At 36.4% G+C, this 24972-nt stretch overlaps 1 protein-coding gene across 3 annotated transcripts in view; it reads right to left on the bottom strand.

The window, feature by feature from the left end:
- Positions 1-24972, bottom strand: part of VPS8 (VPS8 subunit of CORVET complex) — a 300917-nt gene that overhangs the window by 72458 nt on the left and 203487 nt on the right. For all 3 annotated transcript variants that reach the window (XM_065876043.1, XM_065876044.1, XM_065876045.1), the window contains 3 exons: positions 14675-14755; positions 12919-13088; positions 9792-9957 (listed from right to left, as the gene is read on the bottom strand). In XM_065876043.1, coding sequence (XP_065732115.1) covers positions 9792-9957; positions 12919-13088; positions 14675-14755 — 417 coding nt within the window. The remainder of the gene's footprint in view (positions 1-9791; positions 9958-12918; positions 13089-14674; positions 14756-24972) is intronic.

Raw genomic sequence — 24972 nt, 5'->3', positions numbered from 1 at the left:
TCAGTGCTGCCCTGTGAATTATGACATTTTCCAGCTTGCAGTATTCCTGGCTATATATGAATTGGGGGCACTGCTACCTCTAATACTTTTGGGTGCTCCTTTTTCTGGCCTTGAGTCATTTACTCACAAACATGAGTGGGTCAGTATTCAACTCAAGGTTGCCTTCTGCAGATCTCTGAAGCCCTCTCTCTGTGTGGCTCTCTCCTGTGAACTCCAGCCCTTGTTTTCCCTGGACTTCCTGCTCTGTCCAAAATCAGAGATACCGATGAGCTCTGTCTTGGCTCTCCCTCCCTGTACAGTGGCTTGGAAACTTTCCTCCAGCAGTACTTTAGTACATCATTTGTTTCTTGTCTCTCAAGGGTTATTCTCCTTCACGGCTTGAGGTCCAATGTCTTGAGAACCATTCTTTTATATATTTTGTCCATTTCTCCCCCAAAAGACTCTTAGTGAAATGGAAGTCCCTGTAGGTATACCTTTCTTTTTTTCTTTAAATTTATTTTTTATACAGCAGGTTCTTATTAGTTATCTATTTTATACATATTAGTGTATATATGTCAATCCCACTCTCCCAATTCATCCCACCACGACCCACACCCGATTTCCCCCATTGGTGTCCATACATTTGTTTTCTACATCTGTGTCTCTATTTCTGCCTTGCGAACCGGTTCACCTGTACCATTTCTCTAGATTCCACATATATACGTTAATATACGATATTTGTTCTTCTCCTTCTGACTTACTTCACTCTATGTGACAGTCTCTAGGTCCATCCACGTCTCTACAAATGACCCAACTTTGTTCTTTTTTATGGCTAATATTCCATTGTATATATGTACCACATCTTCTTTATCCATTCATCTGTCGATGGGCATGTAGGTTGCTTCCATGACCTGGCTATTGTAAATAGTGCTGCAATGAACATTGGGGTGCATGTGTCTTTTTGAATTATGGTTTTCTCTGGGTATATGCCCAGTAGTGGGATTGCTGGCTCATATGGTAATTCTATTCTTAGTTTTTTAAGGAACCTCCATACTGTTCTCCACACGGGCTGTATCAATTTACATTCCCGCCAACAGTGCAAGAGGGTTCCCTTTTCTCCACACCCTCTCCAGCATTTGTTTTATTTTATTTATTTTTGGCTGCATTGGGTCTTCGTTGCTGTGCGCAGGCTTTCTCTACTTGTGGCGAGTGGGGGCTACTCTTCATTGCGGTGCATGGGCTTCTTGTTGAGGTGGCTGCTCTTGTTGCGGAGCACGGGCTCTAGGCGCGTAGGCTCAGGAGCTGCGACGCTCGGGCTTAGTCACTCCGCGGTATGTGGATCTTCCCAGACCAGGGGTCGAACCCGTGTCCCCTGCATTGGCAGGTGTATTCTTAACCACTGCGCCACCGGGGATGTCCTCCAGCATTTGTTGTTTGTAGATTCTCTGATGATGCCCATTCTAACCAGTGTGAGGTGATACCTCATTGTACTTTTGATTTGAATTTGTCTAATAATTAGTGATGTTGAGCAGCTTTTCATGTGCCTCTTGGCCATCTGTATGTCTTCTTTGGAGAAATGTCTATTTAGGTCTTCTGCCCATTTTTGGACTGAGTTATTATTTTTTTTAATATTGAGCTGCATGAGCTGTTTATATATTTTGGAGATTAATCCTTTGCCCATTGATTTGTTTGCAAATATTTTCTCCCATTCTGAGGGTTGTCTTTTAGTCTTGTCTATAGCTTCCTTTGCTGTGCAAAAGCTTTTAAGTTTCATTAGGTCCCATTTGTTTATTTTTGTTTTTATTTCCATTTCTCTAGAAGGTGGGTCAAAAAAGATCTTGCTGTGATTTATGTCAGAGTGTTCTTCCTATGTTTTCTTCTAAGAGTTTTATAGTGTCTGGTCTTACATTTAGGTCTTTAATCCATTTTGAGTTTATTTTTGTATATGGTGTTAGGGAGTGCTCTAATTTCATTCTTTTACATGTAGCTGTCCAGTTTTCCCACCACCACGTATTGAAGAGACTGTCTTTTCTCCATTGTATATCCTTGCCTCCTTTGTGATAGATTAGTTGACCATATAGGCTCAGTAGTTGTGGCACAATGGCTTAGTTGCTCCGCAGCATGTGGGATCTTCCCAGACCAGGGCTGGAACCTGTGTTCCCTGCATTGGCAGGCAGATTCTTAACCACTGTGCCACCAGGGAAGTCCCTGCATTAGTATTTTTAATGTATGCCAGTTTAATATCTATTTTCAAAACTTTGCCAGTTTAATAAGTTTTTTAAAATGGCATCATATTGCTATTTTAACCGGTATTTCTTTGATCACTGGTGAAGTTCAACATTTTTTCATATTTTATTGGACAACAAAACTTTTTTATGCCCTTCGCCCATATTTCCAGCAAAGCTTTAGTTCTACGCAGAGACTGGAAACACTTTCTCGGTACTATTGTCTTCCTTCGGTCCCTTGGACACAAGCGTTTTCTAGATCAAAGGGAAGTGACCATATTTATAGAATCTTAAGAATCTGATTGTTACGCTGGTCCGGCAAAGAGGTGAAGACTTGGACAGTAATAGAGGTGTGGCTGTCTATCCATTTTCCACAGTCACAATCAATTGATGGTATGAATTCCCTTGTTTTAAATCCTTTTTATTCTTACTTTAAGAATATAAACTAAACTCTTCACCAGAGTCTTACATTCTAATAAGGATCTGGCCCTGCCTATCTCTTAAACCTTATCCCTTGCTATGTTCCTCTTTAGTCACTATGTTCCAGATTGATCTTTTTTCAGTTCCTTGAACAAATCATTTTCCTCTTCAGTTCCTCTGTACTTACTGTTCTCTTTTGCTTGGAATGTTCTTCCCAGGTCTGGTAGCGTCTTATTTTCATCTCTGCAGATAGATATTCCCTGACCACCCAATAAAAAGTAGGTTTCCCTTCTGTTATTCTTCCTATAACATTCTATTCTTTCCCCTCATAGCACTCACAAACCTATCACAATTTGAAATTATATGTTTGATAGTTTGTTTACCTAATTACTGTCTAGTTCTCTTACTAGATGGTAAGCTACATGATGTTAGGAACTATTTTTTTGTTGTTGTTCACCAGTGTATACTTGGTACCAAGAATAGTGTTTGGTCCAAAGTAGGCATATATTATATATTGGCTGAAGTAATGAATCACTTAATACTAGGGTATAACAACAAGATTATTGGAAAATGGGCAATAATCTCCTCAGATTCATTTATATTAGGATTATTTATCACCTCTCTGCACTTCCGAGACATATTAATCTTCATTTAATTTGTAAGTTTAATTTAGAAGATACTCTTTTGAGAAATGCTGCTATCACCAAAAATGCAAATCTCATTTTTTAGCATTTAATTTGAATCTAACATATTTATAACAGGGAACTAATACTCTTTAAAAATGGACAAATGAAAACAGGGCATTAATACCAGTGTTTCTATTTCATTAAATGGCATGTAAAACAAATCTCCAGTTTATAGTGGGAATCCAAAATCAATAAGCAATGCTTAATGGTTAACAGAAAATTATGACCAGTGAGCATAAATGTCATTTACTGAATAATTTCTTCAAAGCTGTAAATACTTCCATCTGACTTTATTTGTAAATTTATCCCAAAAGACAAAACATTTTCTTAGACAATTCTAAAAACCAAGAAATAAAACCAACTCCAAGTACCAGGGAAAACATCAGGTTATTTCTTTTAATTCTCTCCTTTTGTGATTATTAAAGGATGAGTAGGCAGCTATATGTTTACTTCCAATCCCCTTCTTCTTCAGATATTTACCTCTTACTGAAAAAACAAAAAACTCTGATACTGGACTAATGTACCTGGCTTTTTACTGATAAGTGATGATCTATCCAATTCTGAAAAGATATCAAGCAATACATAATAAGACTTTCTAATGAGTCTCCAAATGCTCTTGGTTTTTGAAGTTTTAAAAGGAATAACAACTGGAATGTTTCTGTCACATAATGTGTTATGTGTTAGCTTATTACTATCTCTCAAGAACCCTAAACTCTGTTAATAATATACTAATGTTAAAACTAAAATCTAGTAAATTGTCAATTATACTTCTTTGAATTTACATCAAGTTGCTGTTGACCAAGAATTATTATTTTTTAAATGAATAGCAAGTTAATTTTTTCTAATGTTAATCAGTGCCAATTAAGATAGTTATTTGCTACTATAAATTTAATAAAAGAATAATCTAAGATAAAATTACTCCTATTCTATTCTATTCTATTGGAATAACATTTGTTGAGAAAATATAATAGCATGATGAGAACTTCAGTTGAAATTAGTTTCTCAAATGTATTTTATCTGTGAGTAATATATACCAAAAGCAAAACAGAAAATCAGACTATCAAGGTCTACTCTTCGGACCTATATTTCAGATTGAGCTACTGTAAACCTGAGGTGGAGGGGGAATGGAGATAAGGAAAGAAAGAAAGAAATTTGAGTTATTTCTTTTCATTTGCTTTCAAAGAATAAAATGCTTATTCCAAAGGAAAGCAGGCTTTCTGGGGGAATAACTCCAATCATGTCTGTGCAGACCTGTTGGGAGGCAATTGATGTGTCACATTTTTGTTTTTCACCAGTTGTGAAAAACAGAAATGAGATTAAGAGAGGCAAGAAGCAAGACTGTACCCACCAAACCACAGTTTTGAGGGTAACTGTTGCATCCTGTTGAGTCAGAGTCAGTAATTGAAGAAGTAAAAGTCAATCATCTCAAGTCCTGGAAAAGGATGAAATAAAAAGCTATTTGACAGAAGGATCACATTACAAGGGCAGTGAAAAGCTTCAAATGTATTCAGTATCTACTGAGGGTAGAAAGCAACAGGTGGAAGCTGACAGGCAACCTCAGCTTCATTTTGAAGTCACTGGGACACAAACCTCCGCTTCTCTCCATGCACTGGTTAGGAACTTAATAACCAAGGGTGATAGATTTTCAAAGGAAATTAAAAGAGCAAAGTAGAACTTTCATGAAATTAAGTTTGATAAAAACCATCATATACAGAATTAGTATTTTCATTTTAAATTCTCTTACAATTAAAAATGTGAATGGCTCATACAATGGTAAGAAATCTTAAGTTAGCACAGCCAACATAGTATAGATATATTTTAAAAATCAGCTTTGTCAGGTTTCAATAAAGCCAGAATGCTAAAAATAGAACAGATTGGAGGCAGGAAAACTGAGGGTGATGACGGTTCTAAAAACTTGAATTCAAATTCTGGCCCTCCCTCTCTTAGCTACATACAGTTCCTTCAGCTAAACTTGTTGTGAAGATTAGCATAAACACATCTAAAGCATGTATTTGATAAATTTCATTTTCTCTTTCCTTGCATTACCAACCCACTAGATCTTTTTACAATATCTTAGCTAGAAAAACAAAGGAGACAGACAGCTAGAGGAAAATTTAAGGAATCCAAGATAGTTCTCATTCTATTTTGCTTCATTAATTAGGAAGCATCAAAGAGAGATTTTCAAGAAGATCTGATCAGTAATCTCACTTGGGTTTTCCTAAAGAATGAAAAGGTTGACTCGCCTCTCCTGCCCTGCAGAATGGGATAGCTTCAGAAATAAAGTTGTCTTTGACATATAGATCCAATTTCAAAATAATTTCCCTTTTCTCGATGCTCTGAGAGCAGGCAGGCAGGAAGTCAATGAAACAGATTACTGTCTTTCTTGTGTGAGGTGTGGGGACGTGGGAACACGGCAACTAACGTAGTATAAATGTCTTCAAAATTCAACACCCTTTCATGGAAAAAATCCTCAACAAAATATGGAATAAAAGGAAACTTCCTAAACATGATATAAAGATTACACACAAAAAGCCTACAGTTAACATTATACTTAATAATGAAAAACTGAATACTTTCTCCCTACGATCAGTAACAAGACAAGGATGTCTATTCTTACCATTCCTATTCAACGCTGTACTGGAGGCCAATGCAACAAGGTGAGAAAAAGAAATAAAAGGTATAAAATTGGAAAGGAAGAAATAAAACAGTCATTATTTGCATTTGATATGATTGTCTATGTATAAAATACCAAAGAATCTACAAAAAAGTACTGGTACTAATAAGTAAGCTTAGTAAGGTGCACTGGTCACTAGATAAAAGATCAACATGCAAAAATAAATTGTATTTTTATATTCTAGGAATGAACAATTAGAAACTGAAATATAAAACAGGGACTTCCCTCATGGTCCAATGGTTAAGAATCTGCCTTCCAATACAGGGGACGTGGGTTCGATCCCTGGTCAAGGAACTAAGATTCCACATGCCGTGGGGCAACTAAGCTCGTGCACCGCAACTATTGAGCCCATGTGCTCTAGAGCCCATGCACCACAACTAGAGAGTCTGAGCGCCACAACTACTGAGCCTGCACACTCTGGAGCCCGTGTGCCACAACAAAGGGCCCACATGCCGCAACAAAAGATCTTGCATGCTGCAATGGTGATCCCATGTGCCACAACTAAGACCTGACGCAGCCAAATTAAAAAGAAAAGAAATATAAAACAGTAAAATATATAATAGCATCAAAAGTCATCAAATACTTAGAAATTAATCTTACAAAACTACCACAAGATTTATATGCCAAAAACTATAAAACACTGATGAAATGAATCAAAGAAGATTTAAATAAAGTGGGAGCTATACCATGTTAATGGATTGGACTCAATATCACTAAGATGTCAACTCTCCCCAGATGATCTAGATATTCAACACAATCCCAATAAAATCCAAGAATGATTTTTTTTTGTAGAAATTGACAGGCTGATTTTTAACTTTATATGGAAAAGCAAGTAGAATAGCCAAATGTTAGAAAGAAGAACAAACTTTGAGGACTCACTACCTGATATCCAGATTTACTATAAAGACACAGTATTGGAGCAAGGATAGATACATAGATCAATGGAACAGAATAGAAAGTCTAGAAGTAGAGCCGCATATACATGGTCAATTGATTTTTGACTAAGGTACAAAGGCAATTCAATGGATAGCCATATGCAAAAGAAAGAACCTCAATCCTTATCTCACATGCTATTAAAAATTAACTCCAAATGGATCAGTGGTTGCCAGGGATTGGAGGGTGGAGGAAAAGGCTGACTACAAAGAGCTATGGGGGACTTTAGAGGGAGGTGATGATACTGCTCTATGTCTTGATTGTAAAGGTGGTTGCCAAAACTTGCAGAAAGTGAATTTTACTGTTTATAAATTATGTATTAAAATACATAATTGCATATAAAATTGTGTTTTTTAAAAAAAGGAAAAAAGTCTATTTTAGCCTCTGAGGACTATCTAGGAAGAAAGAAAAACATCTAATTGGTAATATCCAGGCAATAATACACATGTAATCACAAGTTATTTATCAATAGGATGTAACTGAAACAGAAAAAAACACTTAAGTGCCCCAAGATGTAAAGCCTTAAGTATCTGCATAAATAAGATTCCCCCATCTGCATTTGAATTCAGCTTGGAAAGATTCTAGAAATCACAGGACCTGTTTTTCCTTTCCTAAAGGCAAGCAAGGAAGCATTCTGGATGACTAATAAAATTTTCAATCCAGAAACATATTGAACATCTTTACCTGTATGTCCTGCAGACAGCTCTAACTCCAACAATGAATTCTTTGTCTTATTCCCAAATATGTTCTTTGTTCATTTTTTCCATCTCAGTAAATGGTACCACCATCCATTTGAGTTTAAACGAGAAATCTGGGTGTTATCTTTGACTCCTCCCTGTCTTGTCTCCCCCACCAACCAATTCATTTATCACCGAGTCCTGATAATTCTACCTCTCAAATATAGGATCTCTGCTGTAAAGCAGAAAAGAGTACAGACTAGAACTTGAGCATAATTGAATCTAGAAGGTGAAAGACAGTGATATGAGATGAAGTTAGTGAGGTAGGCAGGGACCATATTAATTATTTTGATTTTTGTACTCATCTCAGACACATCTCAAATATGTACTCTTTTCTCCATCCCGACTTCCACCATCCTAGTACAAGTTACCATTCCTTTCCTCAAAATTATTTCAATATTCTTGGTCTCCGTACATCCATTCTTGTTTCCCTTTCAATTCATTTTTTGCACTGCAGTTCTTTTAAAAGTACTATTCTGAAAAAAAAATACTATTTTGATCATATCATATCATTCCTTCTTTAAAGCCCTTCAATGTCTTCCTGTTTCTTTACCACAAACATAAAAATAATTAATATGCTCCCTGTTTACCTACTAATTTCATTTAATACCATTCTTTCACCCTGTAGATCCAATCATACTCAATGCCTAGTTCCAGCAGAGATGCTTTGTTTGTTCTATATATTGTTCCCTGACTGGAATACTCCTCCTCCTGCCTACCCCTGTGCTTAAACTTTATCTTCTTTTTTTCCTTCAGAGACAGCTAACATGGCATTTTGAGGAAGTCTTCCATGACCTCTCATGTCTAGATTAGGTCTACTCATTATCTGCTCTTATGGCACAGCTCATCTGTAAGTACTTGTGGTATAATAAAAAATATTATTTGGTCTTTGTCCCTGGTTCCTATCTTGTAGTTCCTAAAGCTCTTGGACTCTCCTGAGTGAAAACAGTGCCTTTTGAATGCTAATGAGATGACTGGTACCTGGGGACCCCTAGATAGTTTCAGGACGGCAGCTGGTCACCAGAAAGATCAAGCCATGACTAGAGGGTTAGAACTTTCAGTTCTCCCCTCCCTGTCCTTCCCCCAATCCCATGTATGGGGAGGAAAGAGGGGCTAGATATTGAGTCTAATCACTAACAGCCAGTGATTTAATCAATCATGGCTATGTAATGGAACTTCCAATAAAAAACCCTAAATGTTGAGGTTCAAGGAACTTCTGAATTGGTGAGCACACTGATATACTGGGAAGATGGTATGCCAAGAGAGGGCACTGAAGCTTCGGGCACCCTCTTCCCCCCATGCCTTGCCCTATGCACTTCCTTCATATGGCTATTCCTGAGTTGTATCCTTTATAATAAATGGGTAAATGTAAAGTATGTTCCTAAGTTCTATGAGTTGTTCTGGTGAATTATCAAACCTGGGGGAGTGGGTCATAGGGACCCCTAAGTCAGATAGAAGAGCATGTAATCTGGGCACCCCATTTGTAACTGGTGTCTGAAGTGAGGACAGTCTTACGGGAATGAATCTTTAAACCTGTGGAGTCTGACGCTAATTCCTGGTGGTTAGTGTCAGAATTTAATTGCATTATTGGACATCCAGTTGGTATCCAAAGAACTGACAGAATTGGTGTCAGAACTGATGATGGAAAAGACACCAACTATTCAGAGTCAGAAAGAACTTAAGAACACTTTCTGAAAATCTGTTTATAATTTCATTGGTCATAAACTCTAAAAGACAAATGTCCTGTCTATAATTGTATCCCCAGCACTTAGCACAGTGCCTGGAACACAGTTCCATTATCTATCGGATGAATATATAAACTAATGCCTATCACTGGAGTGTAGAAATTCTGTCAACTGTTACCTAGGAGAAGCAAGGTCAGGGTTTTTTTTCCCTGGGTCTGATTTTGACTTAACACTGAAAGCTGATAAAACAAAGAGAAAAAAGCAACAGGTCCAAATTTCACTATGTGATGTTAAGGTCAACTACAGGATAGGGTGGCATAGAGGAAGGACCAGGAAACAGCAAATTAAGTAAATGTGCTGAGGCCTAAAGGACCTGAAAAAAAATGAGGCCAGGCCTAAAAGACATTGTTAAGAAAAGACCATCTGCATCTTGCCATGAAAACAAGTCTTACCTGTGATGGGGTTATTCTTCCCTTTTTAACTTCAGATGAATTTTCACTCAACTTTCCTACTTTGTTAATTGAGCTGCATTTGTAGCACGTCCATCTTGTTTGCCCCTCAATTTCTATGGTGCACTCCTTGCTTTGCAGACAGAATGAGTGATACAAATGGCCACAGCTGCAAAATGAAGGCAACCAATTGACACTTTTCATTATCATAAAATCATAAACCTAAGTTGTGTTAGAGTGTATTTAAAAGTGATAAATATTTCCAGTAAGCGGAAATGCACTGATGGGGTATAGGTTAAGAAACAAGGAAGGGGGTTTACTTGTTGCTGTCCTCTCTTTTTTAAAATCCAGACTCACGTATTTGCGCACTTAAGTCATGAGCATGAACAGCATCACAGTTCTCTGATTACAAACCACCAGGGGATGAGTTGAACTTCCGTTAATTTCTCAAACTGTGAAACATTTTTAGACAGTTTGAAAAAAAAGTCAATTGGGGAAAATCATAATTATATAAGTAATTTGATAATAACATGAGTGGTCTGCCTCATCAAATTCAAGAGTCGTGATTTGATTAATAAGCATTTAAAAAATGTCAGTGTTACAGGAAATTCTAACATTATTCCTATGAAGAAATTCCCTACTGAATACACGAAATTACCAAATAAGCCTTCCAGAAATGAGGGTTGAGTGTAATTCTAAGTCATCTTCACTGATTCCTCCTCATTTCTCCAACCTGAAATCTTGGACCACCTCAGACATCAATCCTTTTCTCTTCGATAGTCTTTATAATCTTCCTTTTCTCTATTTTCCCCCCACATATATATATATATATATATATATATATATATATATATATCCATCCATCCATCCATCCTTTCTCTTCTGTAGTCTTTCTCTTCTATACTCTTCTTTCTATAGCCATCCTTGCTCCTTTAGTGATTACTTCCAGTTCCACAGCTTTAAAATACCACCTCCATGTTGGTGACTGCCACATTTTTACCTTCAGCCCAGACTTCTCTCCTCAACCTCATCTACCTGTCTCAAGACCTCTACTATGGATGTTTAATAGGCATCTTAAATTTAACATGCCCCAAATTCTTGATTTCCACCCCACTCCACCCCCACCGCACACTCTCATCCAACCTTCCACATCTAAATAATGGCAACTACACTCTTCTAGTTTCTCAAGACAAAAACTATTCTTTCTTTCACACCTCATATACAAACTATAAACAGATCTTATCAGCTATACCTTCAGAATATATCCAGAATCCCACCACTGCTTACTTCATTACAATCATCTTGGGCCATCTCTCACTTGGATTACTGCAATAGTTTAACTGGTCATTCTATTTTCACCCTTGGCTTTCTACAGTCTATTCTCACCACGGCAGTCAAAGTGATCCTTAGGACAGAGGTCAGATCATGTCAACGCTATCCTCAAAAACATCCAATGGCTTTTCATCTCAGGGCAAAAGTTTAACCTTTATAATGACCCAGTTCCTACATGATTTAGCCGCTGAAGTCATCTCTTATATTTTTCCTTCACTCTGCTCAGGCAACACTAGCCTGCTCCCTTCACTACCCATCAAGTATGCCTAGCACCTGCATCATGGTTTCTGCACTTGATGATCCTCTGTCTGGGGCACTCTCCCCCTGATATTGCATGGTCACTTCCTTTAGGTCTCTACTCAAATGTTACTTAACCTTCCTTAATAACTCTTTATAAATTAGTAGCTCCCAACGTTCTCTCTCCTCTATACCATGTTTTATTTTATTCATGGTAATTATTACCTTTTTATTAATTAATTTTTAAATTGTCTGTCCATAATCACCTTAACAGTGTTGCTTTCTCTGACCACTCTTCATAAAATATCTTCCCCCACAAAGGCTATATATCTCACTTAACATGTTTTATTTTTTTCTGTGTTAGTCACCATCCGGCATTTTACTTGTCTGTTTGCCTCTTTCACTAGAGTGTAAACTCCGTAAAAGCAGAACCTTTGTTTTGTTCATGTGGTACCCCACCCCCTTGAACAGTACCAGGCATATAGTAGGTGCTCAATAAATACTTGTTGAATGAATGGGCTGTTTGTGTGATGAAAACTACTTCCTCTTCCAACCACCAAATCTACCTATCTTCCTGTATCTGTAATAACAGAAGCCAACACTTATATAGTGCTTACTATATGTCAGCATGGTTACAAGTATCTTATGTAAATTATCTCATTTAATCTTCATGAAACCCTATCAAGTAGGTATCCCAATTTACAGATGAAGAAACTAAGATGTAAAGAGATGAAATAACTTGTCAAAGTCTCATAGCTAGTAGTGGCAGAGTCAGGATTTGAACTCAAGATTTAAAGTCTGGCTCCAGAGTCCATCTTATATTGCCTCTATCCATATATTCTGGATGAGCTGTCTCCTCCTGAGATCAAACTTTCCATTTTTGCACTAAACTTCCTTTCTCTTTGTACTGTGGCTTTAAATATCATTTACATGCTGATGATTTCTAAATTTATATTTCCAGGACATGTCTCTGACTAGAATAACTGTCTACCTGACATTCCTACTTGAATGTTTAAAGGGCATCTCAAACCTAACATCTCCAAGACAAGACTCTTGATTTCCCCAGCTCCTCACGCCTGTTCCTTCTCATCTTAGAGGATGGTACCACATTCATCCAGTAGCTCAGGCCGAAGATGTTTTTCCCTCTCAGTTCACATCTAATACATCACCAAGTTAACACTTCCCTTAAAATATATTCTGAACCTTCACTCCTACCTCTCTCATTCTGCTCAAATGTCACCTCCTTAGACATGTTTTTCCTCATTATAGTGTCTTAAAATAGTACTCTCACCCTGAATGCTGCTTCTTTCCATCCCCTTACCCTGTGTTTTATTTCTCTCCATAGCTCTTATTACTCTGTATTTATTTACCACCTGACCACCCTAACACCCTTTCCTCCTGACTCCCATGCAGAATGTAAGGTCTATAAGGGCAGGAACTTTGCCTTGTTTTGTTCACTGGCAGAACGATTGACTGGGGCTGTGTGTCCACATGTATTTCTGCCTGGCAATACCATACACGCACATACACCATATGTGTCACATTTCCTTCCCTTTCTTACCTAAAGACAATAATTTCATCAGCCATTTCTTGGCGTCTCTTGTACTGCTGCAAACAAATAGAGCAGTAATCCTGCTTGGGATTCAGTCCTCTGGTGACTGAAGCTCTCAGGTTACACAATGACCAATGGAGATCTTGGTTTAGAAGGCTAGTCGTCGTTTCCAGCAGGGTCTATGAAAGACCAAAATAAAAAATAAGCCAACAAAAAATTGTTCATAAAGTGAAAGAGACAGAGGAGATGAGTGGAAAATAGCACTTGTTTCATTTTCAACCACAACTGAATTGGAATATACTATAAAGGCATAAAACTGATCAAATAAACATCAGAACACCCCAAACTTAAGTGGTTAACTTTAATGTGCAGGGTATTGATAAGTGCATACATCAAGATTCTCAAAATAATTATTAAAAGGCTCTCACCAGTTACTGCTGAGAAATGTGTGCTCTGCCATTCTGTGGATTAATTCAGTGCTGATGGCTTTCAGATGACTAGATAAACCCAAATCTACTTATTTATTACATTTATATAATGAGTTCTCTCTGAATGGCTCCAAGTTGTGTTGTAACAAATAATAAAAAAGAAATCCCTGATTTTTAAATAGAAACTGCCTCCATGGCGATATTTCACAGTAACCTCTCACTGGAAAAGCTAATGGCCATTACTCGGTTTTCATCTCCCTTGGGCAGAGAGATCACTGTTTCCTGATCAGTACTTACAAGCCATTTGAATCTACTCAAGACTGTGATATCTGTCATTAAGTCACATAAAGTTATTTCACAGCTATCACATCAAGTCATTTTAAGGCTCTCTGTGTTTATAAACTATTGTTTACTTACTTCAGTGTGCAGCTGGGTTCTTTTCTGTCAGTCCCAAAGGGGAAGATATACTGCCCATCCTCCTTGCTACACAGCCTGGTCCTTTAACTTTATCTATAACGCAGAACTTTCAGTTCTAATGGTCTGTTTTAATTCTTCCCAATCAACCCCATCTTTTCCTCCTCTTCCAAAGTTCACAAAAAATTTCTGTCTTGCACTCAGCTTTCCTTCTGCCGCCATGGAGTCTGTGGCTGAAGGGGGATCAGCTTCCTTGGGCTATGCTTATTTAGCAAAACTGCAGTTCTTATAACATCCTAAGAAAAGCTCTATCACCCAAATTTTTCTTTTTCTTCTACTAGAAAAGCAGACAGTGTATCTAACATGCCTAAGTGGCACTTTTCCTAGGTGGCTTCATGAGTCACTTTGAAGTACATGAAGAAAAAAATCTGTATACCAAGCTGGCTCTTTCTGAGAATTAAAGCTATAGGCAGTTTTGGGTTAAGGGAAGACTAATGACCATTTTTGGTTAGTAGCAATTATCTGTTTCAGAATGTTTAAAAGAACACTAATTTATTTTGCAATTTTTCTATACTCATGCTTCCTTTTCAATGAGTTATATCTTTGCATTCCATTACTTTCCAAGAAAGTATCTTACATTTTTCATTTGGAAAAAAAACTATATGTCCCACTGCAAATGAATCAAAAGAATAAAATGAATCCAAACTCGATGCATTTCCACATTCCAGAATATATGTGTATGTGTATATAAAATATATATTAATTAAGGTCAAGAGAAATTTAAAAATTAAAAAGCCATACACTTCAATCTATCAAACTTCCACTAAACAGATGGTAATTTTTAAAGAAAAAGTATAGGTGCAAAGAAAAAAGAATAGCTTCTTTCTACCTTAGAATGGGCTTAGAAATAGAAAGTAGCTTACCTGTTCATAGCTAAAGGTATCCAACATTCCCAGAATAAGTCCCTGGATTTCTCCAAGTTTTCCTTTTCCATAAACTGGGTCCTAATTAGAAAAAAGTTGCAAAAAATTACAATTCTATTCTTGCTATTTTAAAATTACTTTAAAATATAAGTTATCTGAAAAAGCCAAATACTCTTAAATATTTTGTCTACAGTCACAAAATATTTATTCTTCCATGAACCTTCTGCTGGAAATGCACATTGGTCTCCTCAGGCCATCAAAAATATTTTGGAAAAATAAATAAAATTTAAATGATCCAAGCCCTTTGCTTAACAACTGTCTTTGCAAGTCTAATTAAATTTCACTCTGGTTTTGTTTCTGCAGCAAGCTTCCTTTCCTTCGTACTAAACATCACTTATCCCCTTTTGAGCTCTTATTTATCTGCTACATTAAAACCAAAGTACTCATGAATACTCAGAATCTGTCCAACTCCTCCTGTGACCCACATTTGGCCACCTCCTGGTCCAAGCCAACTAAGTTACATCAGTTTAGGAGATGAGTTTCTGAATCCAAGCAACTTTCAGTTTTCCAAAGCTTTTCTCAATAAAGTCGCTACTGATAAACAACAGATACCTAGACACCCAATCTTCCCTCCATTGCTTTTCAGATGCCAGCTTGTTTATTGTACACAATCTGAGAAACACTGATGTGTACAAAAATAAAACCGAACTGAAATCCAACCACCTGGAGATAAACACTTTTGATTTTTTGAGATATATTCTTCCAGTATTATTTCTGGGGAAGTAGAGAGAGGGATGTTATTTCTTAGTGTACAAAATTTGAGTATTTCACATAATACTTTCGTAACTTTTTTTTCTTAAATAGTATGTTGTGAGCAGTTTCCCATATTATCAAATACCTTGTAATATTAAGAGTATAAATCATGTGAAAATGCCATGTGTTATTCAACCATTCTCTGTTTTCGGGGATTTAAGTTTCCCTCCCCATAACCCACATTCAAGTCCCACTCACTATTATGCTAGTGGCTGTAAATTTTGGTCTGAATCTCTAAGTCTTTCTTAAGAGGACATTTCAAGAAAGGGGATGAATTACAGACTCAAAGTATTTTTATGGGTATTGATATATATTCTTCACCCTTGAATAACATGGGTTGTAAGTGAGCAGGTCCACTTATATGCAGATTTTTTCCAATAAATATATAGGAAAAGCTTTTTCAGATTTGCGATATGAAAAAACTCACAGATGAACCATGTAGCCAAGAAATATCGAAAAAATTAGGGTTGTCATGAATGCATAAAATATATGTAGACACTAATCTATTCTTACATAGGCATAAGGTGAGTGATATTTAATATAAAATTAATAATCTGTTAGTTTTCTTACTGTTTTATAACTTTGCTTTTAAAGAATTACATTACTGTATAGTATGCCCCTCTCCCTCTCCCTCTCTGTCTCTCCTGTAATTGGAGAAACTGTATATCAGCCTATCATCACAGGTAGGATGTTTTTTAAAAAAATTAACAATGTTCCAATACTGTATTATGAATATGACTATAATATCATAAAAATTTTTAATGCCATAAAAATTTTATAACAATTCATTCATTACTGTATCAGCTAGGCTACCGTGAAGTAACCGTATTGATTACACTAGGCTACCATAAGACAATAATATTGCTGCTTCTTTCTTTTAATGCATGAATTGTCATACCTGTAAATATGAATTTTTTTCACATTATCTTTTCATTTTTAATGTCTAGTGTTAGTAATACATATAGTATCAACTGAGTTTTGTATCATATGAGATAATATTGATGTAGGTACTGACAGACAATTCATCTTGTAAACAGATGATGTAAACTTAGGCTATTGATAAATACAGTACAGTACTGTAAATATATTTTCTCTTCTTTATGATTTTTTAAATAACTTTTTCTTTTCTCTAGCTTACTTTATTATAAGAATACAGTAACAATACATATAATGTACAAAATATGTGTTAATCGACTGTTTATGTTACTAGAAAAGCTTCCAGTCAACAGTAGGCTATTAGTAGTTAAGCTCTGGGGGAGTCAAAAGTTATACATGGATTTTCGACTGAGCAGGGGGGTCAGCGTCCCTAACTCCCACGTTGTTCAAGGTCAACTGTAGTGCGTAACTGCTCTACCAAAAAGTTGTATTATGCAATTTCTATCTCCATCAGCACATTTGTGTGCCCATTTTACTGTACCTTTGGCTAGGCTGGGAATTATAATTTGCTAATAAATGTGTATGTCAAGTCTATTACTTTACTGTAACGTGAGGTTATATATGACATAAATGTCTCTTCCATGCTAAATAGGGGAATCCAACTATACAGTAATGATAAAAGTAGCTGCTATTTATTAACTGCATAGCACACGCCAAGTACAATGTTAAGCATTTTATATATACCACATCGCTGAATTCCTTCCAGAACATTTATAAATGAAGAAATTCAGGCTCAGAAAGGTTAGGTAAAATTCTCTAAGAACGCAACACTATTAAGCAGATAAGCTGGGATTTCAATCTAGGCACTTCAGAAACTATGTTTTTAAATAACACTACACTGGTCTCCCAAAGATGCACACATAAACTAATAAACTAAATAATACATTAATGTTTACTAGATGAGTAACAAATATGAATAACTAAATGATAAACTAATGTATGCTGGAAAATATAGGTAACATTTCTGGTTACTTATTAGGGAGTAGGGATTATTAAAATCTTGGTACAGTAACTGTGAGTTCAGATGTTAAGAAAAAAAAAAGACTGTGGAGCAAGGAAAACTTAGGAGACAGGTTCAGAAATGTGAGAAGAAATTTGCGTTCCTGCACTTGTTACAACATAGTCTTAGGACTTGCTGTTTTTCTCTCTTCTATGCTTTGATGTTATTTCTTAAAGACTGGATAGATGTGGTTTCTAAATAAGATCAGTTTTCAGTACTTTTAGCTGGTCAAGAGCAGCACCAGATTATCTGCCATAGGTTCCTGGTCCCTGATGCTGAGGTTATGCTGAAGAAACCAAAGGTAGAGAATAACTACACATTTGTTTACTAATTAACAAGTTTACTTTGGGTTTGAACAGATCACTTAAATTTACTGGGGAAATCTGTTTCACTGAGCTAAAGATACCTGTGAAACATGCGCAGAACATTTGCAAAAGACAAGACTACAGATATCTCCGACTAACTCTTTACCAGAACAACTCAAGCCATATACTCACAAGATAATCTTTTAATTTTCTTTGCATAAAAACAGAACCATGTTAATGCTTCTGAACTTACACTCAATTATGTTTTTGGTCAAGCTCTTAGTAAATACATTTACTTCTCAAAGTATCAATGGAGAGTGTAATACTTTATTATAAACACGTTGTAATAGCTATTCTAACACGTCCACACATACACAATACACATGAACATAGCTCTAGCACAGAAAACTTCTGTCCCTTGTTTATAACAGGGTGGTTTGGGGAATAAAGAGGTCTTGAAAATGTTAAATTCTGGGAAAAGGAAGAAATCTTTATAGGTCATGTCTATATTTATATCAGTACATTTCACTGTAATATGCATACTTTAAAAGCAAAATCATGAAAATAACCTCATGCTGGGACAACATATAAATTATACAACGCAAAAGGGAGCTCAAGGCTTCTGGCACAGCATGTACACAATACACTAGCTTTTCAAATTATTTTCCAAATATGTCAGCTGGATTCTTCAGCAATAAATAACTGCTGAGGTTTCTCTTTAACTTGTTCATAAACTACAAAAGAAGAGCACATTTAGATACTTCAAATAAACTTGTTTTTTAAAAAGCACACTAAAAAACATGTGATGAGCACTTTTTTCCCTATTGTTTTCTTTCTTTTAAATTGAAGTATAGTTGATTTAAAATACTGTGTTCGTTTCAGGTGCATGGCATAGTGATTCAGTTATTTTTTTTCTGATTATATTCCATTATAGGTTATTACAAGATACTGAATATAATTTCCCATGCTATACAGTAAATCCATGTTGTTTATTCATTTTATATATAGTAGTTTATATCTGTTAATCCCATACTCCTAATTTGTCCCTCTCCCCTCCTCTCTCCCCTTTGGTAACCATAAGATTGTTTTCTATGTCTGTGAGTCTGTTTCTGATTTGTATGTAGATTCATTTGTATTATTTTTTTAGAATCTCACATATGAGTGATATCATACAGTATTTGTCTTTCTCTGTCTGACTCACTTCACTAAGTGTAATATTCTCTAGGTCCATCCATGTTGTTGCAAATGGCAATATCCCTATTGTTTTCTGATACTTATTGTATCATGTATGTGGTTTGCTATAAAATTAAAATTTTTACTAATCAAGCATTACTTTAAAATATGAATAATGCCCACAGCAGGTTAGCATATAAATCATTTGTGTGTATTAATTCCTTCCATATAACAGTCATGAGCAGCTTCTCAGAAGCCAAACGTTACTTTCCCCATAGAGCAAAGATCCATAAGAGCCAGCAGTGCAGAATGTATATAACATAAATATGGTCCCTTAAAAATATTAACTTATCACCTAATGTTCCTGAAAGAAACATGTATAATTCAGGTCCCAAGTATCAGTTTGAATAAATATTTAGAGGTCAGGAAGATCTTTGAGAACCTCTTATCAGGTGAATGTCTCTTCTGGAAAAACTGTAAATATCTGAGCAATTATGCACCTAAATAAATGTGCATCTAAATATCTTCTCCCCAAGGGACCTGATAAAGTGAGGTAGATATGAAAAACACTATGGTTGGTGTTAGGTACAGAAGGCCGAAAGTTTGGAGTTAGAAGACCCAGGTTAATGCTCCCACTTAATAACTGGGCAAATGATTTAATTTTTTGAATGCCACTTTCCTCTTGAGAACCACAAGGATACCACTACTTCCCCAGCATAATGTACACAGAGATAAAGGAGATAAAGAACACAAAAGTGCTTTATAAAATGCAGAGGACTACTCAGAGACGTTAGATGGTTGAGCCAACTAATATTTACTGAGTATATACTATGTTCCAAGCACCGTGCTAGGTGGTGGAGATAAAGCAGCAAACAAGACGGAACTCACGTCTAGAGGGGCAAGCCTATGTGAAGGTGAGAGTCAAAAAAAAGAAAGTCTGTACTTATTCTTGTTGATGGTTTCTTTTGCTGTGGAAAAGCTTTTAAGTTTAATTAGGTCCCATTTTTTAATTTTTGCTTTTATTTCTTTGCCTTAGGAGACAGATCCAAAATAACATTGTTCAGATTTATGTCAAAAAGTGTTTTGTTCTACCTATGTTCTCTGCTATAAAGTTTTACGGTTTCAGGTCTTACATTTATGTCTTTAATCCATTTTGAGTTTATTTTTGTATATGGTATGAGGAAATGTTTTAATCTCATTCTTTTACATGTAGCTGGCCATTTTTCATAGCACCACTTACTGAGTAGACTGTCTTTCCTCCAGTGTATATTCTTGTCTCCTTTGTCGTGGATTAATTGACTGTAGTTGCGTGGGTTTATTTCTGGATTCTCTATTCTGTTCCACTTATCCATACATCTGTTTTTGTGCCAGTATCACACTGTTTTGATTACTGCAGCTTTGCAGTATAGTCTGAAGTCTGGGAGTGCGACACCTCCAGCTTTGCTCTTTTTTCTCAAGATTGCTTTGGCAATTTGGGGTCTTTTGTGGTTCCAAATAAATTTTAGAATTATTTGTTCTAGTTCTGTGAAAAACGTTGTGGGTGGGACTTCATGCAGTGGTTAAGAATCCGCCTACCAATGCAGGGGACACGGGTTCAACCCCTGGTCCAGGAAGATCCCACATGCCGTGAAGCAACTAAGCCCATGTGCCACAACCACTGAGCCTGCGCTCTAGAGCCTGCGAGCCACAACTACTGAGCCCGTGTGTCACAACTACTGAAGCCCACGTGCCTAGAGCCTGTGCTCTGCAACAAGAGAAGCCACCACAATGAGAAGCCTGCACACAACGAAGAGTAGCCCCCACTCGCTGCAACTAGAGAAAGCCTGGGCGTGGCAATGAAGACCCAGCACAGCCAATAAATAAATTAAATTTTTTTAGAAATGTTGTAGGTATTTTGCCAGGGACTGCATTAAATCTGTAGGTTGCTTTGGGTAGTGTGGACATTTAAACAATATTAATTCTTATAATCCAAGAACACAGGATATCCTTGCAATTCTTTGTATCCTCTTCAATTTCCTTCATCAATGCTTTATATTTTTCAGAGTATAGGTCTTTCACCTTGGTTAAGTTTATTCTTAGATATTTTATTCTTCTTGATGCAATTTTATTTATTTTTAAATTTTTATTGGAGTATAGTTGCTTTACAATGTTGTTAGTTTCTACTGTACAGCAAAGTGAATCAGCTATGCATATACATATATCCCTTCTTTTTTGGATTTCCTTCCCAGTTAGGTCACCACAGAGCACTGAGTGAAATTCCCTGTGCTATACGGTAGGTTCTCGTTAGTTATCTATTTTATACATAGTATCAATAGTGTATATATGTCAATCCAATCTCCCAATTCATCCCACCTCCTCCTTTCCCCCTTGGTATCCATACGTTTGTTCTCTACATCTGTGTCTCTATTTCTGCTTTGTGAATAAGAGTGACTACACCAATTTTTTCAGATTCCACATACATGCATTAATATACGATATCTGTTTTTCTCTTTCTGACTTCCTTCACTCTGTATGACAGTCTCTAGGTCCATCCACGTCTCTACAAATGACCCAATTTCGTTCCTTTTTATGGCTGAGTAATATTCCATTGTATATATGAGTCACATCTTCTTTATCCATTCATCTGTCGTTGGACATTTAGGTTGTTTCCATGTCCTGACTACTGTAAATAGTGCTGCAATGAACATTGGTGTGCATGTGCCTTTTTGAATTATGCACAGAAAACTCATAAGTAATGAAATTGAAACTGTGATTAAAAATCTTTCAACAAACAAAAGTCCAGGACCAGATAGCTTCACAGCAGAATTCTACCAGAATTCTTCTCTATATTTAGAGAAGAACTAACACCTATCCTTCTCAAACTTTTCCCAAAAATTGCAGAGGGAGGAACACTCCCAAACTCATTTTACGAGGCCACCATCACCCTGATACCAAAACCAGACAAAGAAATCACAAAAATAGAAAATTATAGACCAATATCACTGATGAACACAGATGCAAAAATCCTCAACATAATACTAGCAAACCAAATCCAACAACACATTAAAAGGATCATACACCATGATCAAGTGGGATTTGTCCCAGGGACGCAAGGATTCTTCAATGTACACAAATCAATCAATGTGATACACCATATTAACAAATTGAAGAATAAAAACCATATGATCATCTCAAGAGATGCAGAGAAAGCTTTCAATAAAATTCAACACCCATTTATGACAAAAACTCTCCAGAAAGTGGGCATAGAGGGAACTTACCTCAACATAATAAAGGCCATATATGACAAATGCACAGCAAACATTATTCTCAATGGTGAAAAACTGAAAGCATTTCCTCTGAAATCAGGAACAAGACAAGACAAGGGTGCTCACTCTTGTCACTGTTATTCAATATAATTTTGGAAGTCCTAGCCACGGCAATCAGAGAAGAAAAAGAAATAAAAGGAATCCAAAATGGCAAAGAATAAATAAAACTGTCACTGTTTGCAGATGACATGATACTATATATAGAAAATCATAAAGATGCCACCAGAACACTACTAGAGCTCATCAATGAATTTAGCTCAGTCACAGGATACAAAATTAACACACAGAAATCTCTTGCATTCCTATACACTAACAATGAAAGATCAGAAAGAGAAATTAAGGATGCAATTTTAAATGGGATTTTTTTTTGGCTTTCTTTTTCTGATAGGTCACTATCAGTGTATAGAAAAGTGAAAGATTTCTGTATATTACTCTTGTATCCTGAAACTACTGAATTCATTACTAGTTCTAATGTTTTTCGGGTAGAGACTTTAGGGCTTTATATATATATATAGTACCACGTTATCTGCAAATTGTGACAGTTTTACTGCTTTCCTTCCAATTTGGATGCCTAAAAAGACATTTCTTTTTCTTGTCTGACTGCTGTGGCTAGGACTTCCAATACTATATTAAATACAAGTGGCAAGAGTGGGCATCCTTGTCTTGTCCCCAGTTTTAGAGGAAAGGCTTTCAGCTTTTCACCAGTGAGTATGATGTTAGCTGTTAGTTTGTCATAAATGGCTTTTATTATGTTGAGATATGTTCCCTCTACACCTTTTCTTTTTATTTTTGGCTGCACTGGGTCTTTGTTGCTGTGCGCGGGCTTTCTCTAGTTGTGGTGAGCGGGGGCTAATCTTTGTTTTGGTGCGCTAGCTTCTCATTGCAGTGGCTTCTCTTGTTGTGGAGGACGGGCTCTAGATGTATGGGCTTCAGTACTTGCAGCATGTGGGCTCAGCAGTTGTGGCACGTGCGCCCTAGAGCATGCAGGCTTCAGTAGTTGTGGCATGTGGGCACAGTAGTTGTGGCTCATGGGCTCTAGAGCACAGGATCAGTAGTTATGGCACATGAGCTTAGATGCTCCGCAGCATGTGGGATCTTCCCAGACCAGGGATCGAACCCACATCCCCTGCATTGGCAGGTGGATTTTTAACCACTGCGTCACCAGGAAAGTCTCTCTACACCAATTCTTATGAGCGTTTTTATCATGAATGGATGTTCAATGTTGTCAAATGCTTTTTTTGCATATGTTGAGATGATCATGTGATGTTTATACTTCCTTTTGTTAATGTGGTATATAACATTGATTGATCCGCAAATACTGAACCATCCTTGCATCTCCAGAATAAATCCCACTTGATCATGGTGTATGATGGTTTGCTAATATTTTGTTGAGGATTTTTATGTCTATATTCATCAAAGATATTGGCCTGTAACTTTCTTTTTTGGTAGTGTCTTTGTCTGGTTTTGGTATGAGGGTAATGGTATCCTCATAGAAGGGATTTGAGAGTGTTCCCTCCTCTTCAATTTTTTGGAATAGTTTGAGAAGGATAGGTATTAGCTCTTCTTTATGTGTTTGGTAGAATTCCCCTGTGATGCTGTCCTGTCCTGGACTTTTGTTTGTTGGGAGTAATTTTTTTTTTTTACTACAAATTCAATTTCACTACTTGTGATCAGTCTGTTCAGATTGTTTCTTCCTGATTGAGTCTCAGCAGGTTGCATGTTTCTAGAAATCTGCCCATTTCTTCTAGGTTGTCCAATTTGTTGGCATACAACTCTTTGTAGTATTATGAGTTTGTGTATCTCTGTGGTATCAGTTGTGATTTCTTCTTTTTCATTTCTTATTTTATTTGGATCCTCTCTCTTCTTGTAAGACTGGCTAATGGTTTATCAATTTCGTTTATCTTTTCAAAAACCAGCTCTTGGTTTCACTGATCTTTTTTATTATTTTTTTGATCTCAATTTTATTTCCTCTCCGATCTTTATTATTTCTTTCTTCCTGCTGACTTTGGGCTTTGTTTGTTCTTCTTTATTTAATTCCTTTAGGTGGTAGGTTAGGTTTATTTGGAATTTTTCTTGTTTCTTGAGGAAGGCCTGTATTGCTATAAATTTCCCTCTTAGGATTACTTTTCCTGCATCCCACAGATTTTGGAAAGTTGTGTTCCATTTGCATTTGTCTTGAGGTGTCTTCTGATTTCCTCTTTGATTTCTGTTAATTTTTTATTTTGAGCAATTATAATGTGCCTTGTAGTTTTCTTCATGTTTTTGAGTTTGGGGTTACTGATCTGTGCTAACAGTTGTTAATAAATTTGGAAATTTTCACCTAATATTTCTTCAAATATTTTTTTCTGTTCCAACTCTCTATTTTCAGGACTCCAAGTACATGTATTTTGGGTCACTTGAAATTGTCCCACAGCTCACTGATACTCTGTTGTTTTTTTTTCCTGCTTCATTTTTCTCTAAGTGTTTCATTTTGGATAGTCTGTATTGCTATGTCTTCAAATTCACTAATCTTTTGCTTTGGTGTCCCTGCCTGCTAATTCCAATATCCAATGTCATATCTGGGTTTTATTTTCCAACTTCTTTGCATACCTTTTCAGTTTTAATTCAATGTCATACATATACTGTAAAGTTTTACACTGTTGGAACCTAGATATTTTTGTATTCCTCAAAATATTTTTAAGCTTTGTTCTGGGATGTAGTTAAATTACATGGAAACGGTCTGATCCTTTAGGTCTTGCTTTTAAGATTTGAAAGGCATGACAGGAG

This window comes from Phocoena phocoena, chromosome 4 (assembly GCF_963924675.1).
Source record: "Phocoena phocoena chromosome 4, mPhoPho1.1, whole genome shotgun sequence".
NCBI classification, from domain to species: domain Eukaryota; kingdom Metazoa; phylum Chordata; class Mammalia; order Artiodactyla; family Phocoenidae; genus Phocoena; species Phocoena phocoena.
Note: the sequence above shows the minus strand (reverse complement) of the source record. Positions and strands in the feature narration are given on the sequence as shown.